The sequence below is a fragment of the Chaetura pelagica genome, unplaced genomic scaffold (assembly GCF_000747805.2).
Source record: "Chaetura pelagica isolate M959 unplaced genomic scaffold, ChaPel_1.0 scaffold79, whole genome shotgun sequence".
Classification (NCBI taxonomy): Eukaryota; Metazoa; Chordata; class Aves; order Apodiformes; family Apodidae; genus Chaetura; species Chaetura pelagica.
The window spans coordinates 6,381,490-6,388,555 of record NW_009969339.1 but is presented as its reverse complement, the minus strand read 5'-3'; the positions used below and the strand labels follow the sequence as shown (position 1 = coordinate 6,388,555).

General features: G+C 46.5%; 1 protein-coding gene across 1 annotated transcript in view; it reads right to left on the bottom strand.

Moving 5' to 3' along the window:
- The window catches only part of ADCK2 (aarF domain containing kinase 2), a gene marked incomplete at its 5' end in the record, with an annotated part of 9,747 nt that extends 2,683 nt beyond the window's left edge, over nucleotides 1-7,064 (bottom strand). Inside the window, 5 exons of the mRNA XM_010005875.1 lie at nucleotides 1,041-1,292; nucleotides 3,322-3,417; nucleotides 4,071-4,199; nucleotides 5,683-5,829; nucleotides 6,528-7,064. Coding sequence (XP_010004177.1) covers nucleotides 1,041-1,292; nucleotides 3,322-3,417; nucleotides 4,071-4,199; nucleotides 5,683-5,829; nucleotides 6,528-7,064 — 1,161 coding nt within the window. The remainder of the gene's footprint in view (nucleotides 1-1,040; nucleotides 1,293-3,321; nucleotides 3,418-4,070; nucleotides 4,200-5,682; nucleotides 5,830-6,527) is intronic.
- Nucleotides 7,065-7,066: the final 2 nt, after the last annotated feature.

Genomic DNA, 7,066 nt, shown 5'->3' with positions numbered 1-7,066 from the left:
ACAGCAGATGCTTGGTGAGTAAGGCAGGAAGCCATATCCAAGCTTCACTTGTGAGAGGCTTTATAGCTCTTAGATGTTTCTGACAACAACATACAGAGCCAGAGGCTCCAGGTTTGGCAGTGAGAAGGTTTTACCTGTAGGTCATGAATTTCACCCAGCCTGAGCCATGAAGGACTTGCAATCAAATGTTTCATTTTTTGCTTAGTAGCTAAGAAGTCTGGCAGCACAGGAGGGGCCTGAATACGAGTTTGCACCAACTCCTTGGTATGCGTCAGCAGATTAAGCAGACCAAGTTAAAACGTGACCCTCCTGGAGTTATGCTGCTGAGCCATCCAACCCACGGATGAGAAACAGCAACGTGTAAGTATGAGCACAGATACCTGTCCTCAGAATGAACAGTAGACATCAGCACTGGATTCTCCAGACCATCTGGGAGTGTAATTTAAATACGTGGGAAAGAGGATAAAGTAATTCACCTTATACAGGAGGAGCCTGGCAGAGGCCTGACTCCACCTCTGCCACCTGCTTTGCTTCTTCTTCTTCTCTATAGATGTTGACACAACCACAAAAAAACCCAACAACAAAAACACCAAAAAACAAACACACCAGCAAATACAGGATTGCACATGGGCTTTCCAGCAGCAAGGCTACAGAAGGGAATGTTTGTGGAAGAACAGGAGGTTAATCCACTCCCTCTTCTCCAGCAAAATTTGGCAGATCCTGCAACAGTCTCAAACACATCTCCCTGGCAGCCCTAATCTGCATCAGAAGCACTCCTAACTAAGGAGTGGCAGTGAGTGCTTCCTGTTTAATACCTTCCATTTCCTGGGCCACTGCAATCCCTCCACTCTGCAGCTTCCTTGCTGTAGCTGAACATGTTAACCCTGTGTCTGGTACAGCTTCCACTCTAGCAAGTGTCCTCTCCCCTCCTAGGGAGGATTGTAAGGGGAAACAGAGAAAACTATCCTTTGGCCATCAGAATCTCCAGCTGTCTCCCTTCCCCAGCCTCAGCTCCCCAGCCCCCATGACAGAGGCCTCACCTGCCCCTGGACCACAGCAGTGAACACGGCCCTGAAGTTCTGCATGTCAGCGCTCTGCAGCTCCGCCACGATCCCCGCGTCCAGCAGCACCAAACAGAGCCGCCTGAGGGGCGGCTTCACCTCCACCACCAGTGTATCACACAGGTCCACGATGGCTGTCTGCTCCTTGCAGCTGCTGCTGGCGTGGGCTGTGCCTTGAACCAGGATGTTGCCAGGGTGCAGGTCAGCATGGACAAAGTTGTCAACAAAGACCTAAAGGATGGGCGAGTCTTAGAGCAGCTCGTTCCAACCAAACCTGGCTATGCCAAAACTCCCAAATAGCACAAGTTCATTTCTGGTCTGTTCGCTGTCATTACTAAAGTGCATCACCCCAGGCAGCAACACAGCAAATGGCTTCTGCTGGAGACCTGCTGTGCTGAAATGGCATGGGTGCTACTCCAAGGGAGTCAGCAGAGCTGTATGAAGCAATCCTGTGTGTCCCAGAGGCCAGGTAGAAGAGCCAGGAGTCCCAGCAAAGAACAGTAGTCCTCTTTGGCAATTCATCTTAAACTGGATGCACACTAGTGGGCTTTGGCAAAGAGTAATGCAGTAAGAAGGGGCAATTCAGTATTCAATGGTATGACTTATAGCATTCAATGGTATGATTAAGTTTGCCAAGTCTGGGGCATCAATGCACATTAAAACTGTATTGAAAAGTACAGACAACAAGTTAGGTGAACAGGCAACAAGTGCATGTAGCGCTTCTGACCCTGCTAGCGGTTAGCACCAGGACTAGCAAGAGGGTAAGTACAAGACAATACTTTCCCACTAACCTTCCTGGCCACTGGGCCTGCAGGACTTCCTGCCCCAAGCAGGTTATCTTTGTGTTTAATGGACTTCTACAAATTTTTTCAATTGCCATGTAAGTGATTAGAGCTGTGTGAAAAGAATATATATGTATTTTTTTAGGTGTTGCCTGAAAAAATGACCTGATAATTTTATGTCCTCCTCATTGCTCTGTTTTAAGAAACTATACATAATAGATCCATATTCACTCTCATGTACTCATGACTGCACATATCTCTGTCACAAACCACTAATTTTTCTCCTTTCCAGAGTTAAGAGTCCAAATTATTTCACCCTGGTGGCAGGAAGCAATTCCACACTAGTAATCATCCTGGCTGCCTTCCTCTGCACCTCTTCTAGTTCTGTTACAGCCCTACAAAATGGAGAGTCCTGGACAGTGAGGGTCTAGAGTATTCAAGAAACAGGAATTTGTTTTACTTACAGCAGTGATCCTGTTTCTTTGCTACTCCTAAAATCTGGGATTTTTGCTTCACTCCTAACCATTGAACCCAAGGTTAGCATAAAACCATTTGAATTCCACCACGGCTTTTCTGAGTGTCAGAAGTTATTTCAGAGCCTGTCACTCTACCTGAAGTCAGAACTGCAGGCCTTGTACCACCCTAGCATGATGTTGCAGCAATCAACTGAATTTCACCTGACACTTACTGTCCACACACTCAGTACTGTGTGGTTCTATTGCAACTCTTCCCCACTAGTTCTCATGGCTCCTCAGAAGCCAGCTGTGTCACCCTCAACACTCCTTTCCAGATAATTTGTGATTATTTCAACCACAAAATAACTAGACAGTCAGAAACAGAATCATAAGCTGAATCTGGCCAGGTTTGTTTTCTTTACTCCGTATTTAGTTCTTCCTTAAAAAAAAAAAAAAAAAAGGCAGATTTGGAGGAGAGGTCCATGAACAAAGAAACTAGCTGGTTGTTTTCCCTGTGAGTTGCATCCACAGTCTCTGCAGAGAGCCTATTTGCTAATTACATTGTACTTTATAGCCTTTGGGCAATACGTGAACAGGCATTAAAAGGATGAGTGGGTTTCCTAAGCAATGCCTGGATTAAGTTGTACAGGAGGATCCTACTGTGTGCCAGCAGATTGCCCTTCTGCAGTGAGAGAAGCTCCATCTCAAAGTCTGCAGCAGTGGTGTGCATCTAGCCCAGGCCTTGTTAAGACCTTGTGTTATACTGCATACACAGTGCAGACCCCCCTCTGCCGAACCAGGAGCTGCACAGTGCCCTTGCAGCCCAAGACCTTTGTTACCTCAGGATACCTGGCATCCATGGGCTGGCTCCAAAAGGCACAGCTTTATTTTTGAGTCCATGAGGAGAAGGGTAGAAGATGTGGGAAGCAAACAGGTTCTCTTTAGCCATATTGTCTTATTACCCCAACTGAATAGCTTCTGCAGGAAAACAACCTTCACTTCCAGCATCAGCCAAGTGCCTACCATCTTTAGCAGCATGTCCATGCCCATCTTTGCCAGTCTCTGCCTCAGCTCTGCAGCAATCTCCGCGTGCAGGTAGTGAGAAATAGGCTCGCTCTCCTGAAATAAAGACAGAGCTGGAGTCAAACACACTGTATCCCCACCTCCAACCACACCTTTACCTAGATGTGCAAAGTTGAGGGAAGGTGATAAGAATACTCTAGAAAGGACCTGCTCAGTAGAGGCTGTACCTACTGTGATGAAAAATATGAAAGAAGCAAGGGTTTGCTCTTTGGAAAGAGGGTCTGATACAGCCTGGGGCAGAAATACTCTTGCCAGCATCACATGCACAAAAACTAAGACGGCGCATAACTTTGGTCTGTGGCTCAAACGTCCACAAGGGCAGTGAGGCAAGCGTCAGAAAGTGCCAGATTGCTGAGCTCCTTGCTTTGACCCACCACAGAGGAGAGCTGAAGAGTGGTGTTGGTTTGCAAAGCACGGGCAAGCACATGATGGGTGGACACACTGCTGGTTTGCTTGGTTTCAGGCCAAGTGTTCACTTCCATAAGGAGCTGTCTGCCACCTGTCTTCTGGGATGCACTGTTCACAAACAGAGAGAGTGGAAGAGACACTGAGGAAGGACACCGATCTCTTTAAGCAAGCAAAAGTATCCTTCTGCCTCTGATGGCTCCTTCTCCAAAAATACCTCCTTCGCATATTCTCCTAAGGGCCTTCTCACTGCTACCACCGCTCCCAGGCCCTGCAATTCTTACCTCAAATGTCTCCACTAGAACATCTGCTGTTACCAAAGGCCAAAGGGGAGTTGGGAACTTCACAAAATCCACATTTAGGAAATTTTGTCGGAAGCGCTCCAGGTTTCTGGCTTCATAGCGCAAATCAATCTGAGGGAAGGAAAAGCAGGTTAGAAATTAGATGCAATTAGATCTTACGGATCCTGTATGAGGATATGACTGTACAGTGCAATGCTCAATGACAACAAAACTAGTCTGAAAGCCAGAATAAAAACAAAATAGAGTGGTGCTTCTTACATGCTTATGAACAGACTAGGTAAAGGATGTTCCACAATCCAGTACCTTTGGCGACTCTTCCTACAGGCATGGTGTCTCAAAAACGACCAGGACTGTATTATTTTCAAGGGTAAGACAGATCCTGAACCAAAGCTTACTGTCCAAATAGCAAGGCAGTCAGGTAGGGTAGAAGAGCTGCAGCCCTAGCCTCACTTTACAGACAGGCAGCCCTAGCAGGAAGAAATCTAATGTAACACCTACAAAACACACCACTGTGCAAAGCGCTGGCCCCAGCTCTCCAGTGATCCCAGTGCCTTGATACGAGGGCACCTCTCTTGCCCACGTATGCTGTGCATGGAGGCAGGATAACTTTGCCTCACCTCAATCATGCAGTGATGGGAAATATCCCAGGAATACCTTTTGTTCTCTCAAAGAGAAAGGAAATTACAAGCCTATCAGATGCTTTCCTAATCCTCAGTCTTCAGCGCATCCACCAAAAGCTCTGCCAGAGTGAACAGGTACTAATTACCTCATTTAACATCTTTCAACATGGATTTGCTGTGTAAATTTGTTGCAATGTTAGAAAATAATTAAGGCTTTCAAAAACTTGTAACAGACTTCACACTCTGCAATCTAGACATAAAAATGAAACGAGCAGATAATGGTTAATTTTAATCAAACATAAGCCTAACTATGCCTGTAGTGAAGTATTTGTAAGTTTGGTAGTACAGATGTTTCAGGACTGTGTCTTTAGAAGACATTAGTGCATCAGGACATGTTTTCAGATCTATTTGCAAAGCTTCACTTCATACTATGAGTCTGATGGCAATACAATATGGAATGTATTAAGTTATAGTACAGTAGATTAGTTATGCAAAAACATATATATACACGTGTGTGTGTGTATATATCAGTACTAATAAACATGACCAGTGAATACAGATTGCAAACTCATGTGTAGGATTAAAGAAAAAAAACACGTCTGAGCACTTGTTTGGATGTATTATTCTCCTGAGGAGAGATCTCTAACCAGCGTTCATCTTTCAAAGTGCTGCAAACTACAGCTAGCTAGCTAGCTGGTCAGGCTGTTCACCAGAAAACATACTCAAAGTCTAAAAAATATTTTTTTAATCTAATAAAGATTACAATTTTTTTTTCATTGCTTTTTTTTTTTTTTACTCTGTGGCCATGTAGCCTTCCTATAGTAACATTATATGACAGATAAAGAATGTTACTAAACAAGCAAGCCTTCATCTAACCCTTTAAAAATGATCACTATGAACAGAGTTAGAGCCACCCAATAGCAAGACAAAGAGCAGTTGTATTTCAGTAGGTGGGACCGTGGCACAACATGTACCTGCTGAATCATAAGCTTCTCAAACTCCTCCACGATCTCTGTCAAACTGAGCCACTTGAATCCAGGGAGAAGTCCAATGATGTGACTACCCATCTTCATGAGAAACAGATCCATCTGGACTTGGTTGACTAGCCCAGGGTGCAGGACCTGCACAAGAATGAATGGTGGCAAGATCAGCTCCCCAAAGTCTGTAAAAAGGATGGTCCATTTCAATCAGCTGAAGCGATGCTTTCCAGACAGACAAAACCCAGCCCATACAACTAGGCACTAGTCCTCCGAAGAAGTTATATTTTGCCATGGATTAAGCTGTGAAGAAATACATTTTCATCTTAAAATAGAATACATTGTGCTGAAGCCTATAACCTCACCCAATGCCATTTCTCATGGCTTTTGCACTCCTGCCCTCTCCATGCCATGCATTACTAACTAGTACTTGGAACAGCTCAAATGTAAGATGTCTTTAAACTTTGCTGGAAAGAACTTATCTGTTTATTCACATGAGGAGAGAAGAGATTTAATTTTCTAGAAGGTGACATGAAGATTAATAGTAATTATTTTACTATAAACTGGGCCCTTGCAGCAGGCATTTCTAGTATCCACATGCCATGTCAAAGGTGCCTCAGGCAGTTTGGGTACTTGAGCTCTCTGGGTTGGGGCCACCACAAGTCTGGATCGTGGCTGGCTGGAACCAAAGCACTGAGAAAAGGCACAGAGGGAGAAGAGCATCATTTCCCTCTCTCTGCCTGGCCCTAGCCAACTGCTCCTCTCCATGGGAATTCAAATCTGATCCTCCTCGTCCAGCACACTCCATTTTGACACATCTACTGGCCATGTGTATGACTTACTTTAATGGCTACAGGTGTGAGATGTTTGGCTGATGAAGGATTTGCACTCCGGACTGGTTTAGCCACCTGCTCCGTAACAGAGGCACCACTCACAGGGCTTCCCCGGGGGCAACCTGCTGCGCTCAGCTCTTCCCGGCTCCTCTTGTCCCACAGCTTCTCGCTCTTCCGCCTCCTCAGCCACCCGAGGAGGCCGCTAAAGCCTGAGACCTCCCACGCTTCAAAAGCCGAGCGTAACCCCGAGCAGGGCGCTACCTCGGCGGCCCGGGAGCCCGGGGCAGCGGGGAGCTCAGCGTAGGCTTTATACACCTGCGCGACGCAGCCCGAGCCCACCGGCTCCCGGCTTTGGAACGTGAGGATGCCCGTCCAGTCCGTGCCGAAGGCTTTCCTCAGGAGCTCGTCCGTGTGGCTCCAGGGGTGCGGGCTCACCTCGACGTGCAGCTTGGAAAACTCGTCGCAGAAGGCCTCGGAGAAGAGGTCTCTCCGGGTGCTGGCCCACTGGCCCAGCTTGACGCAGGTGGGGCCCGCAGCCTCGGCCGCCC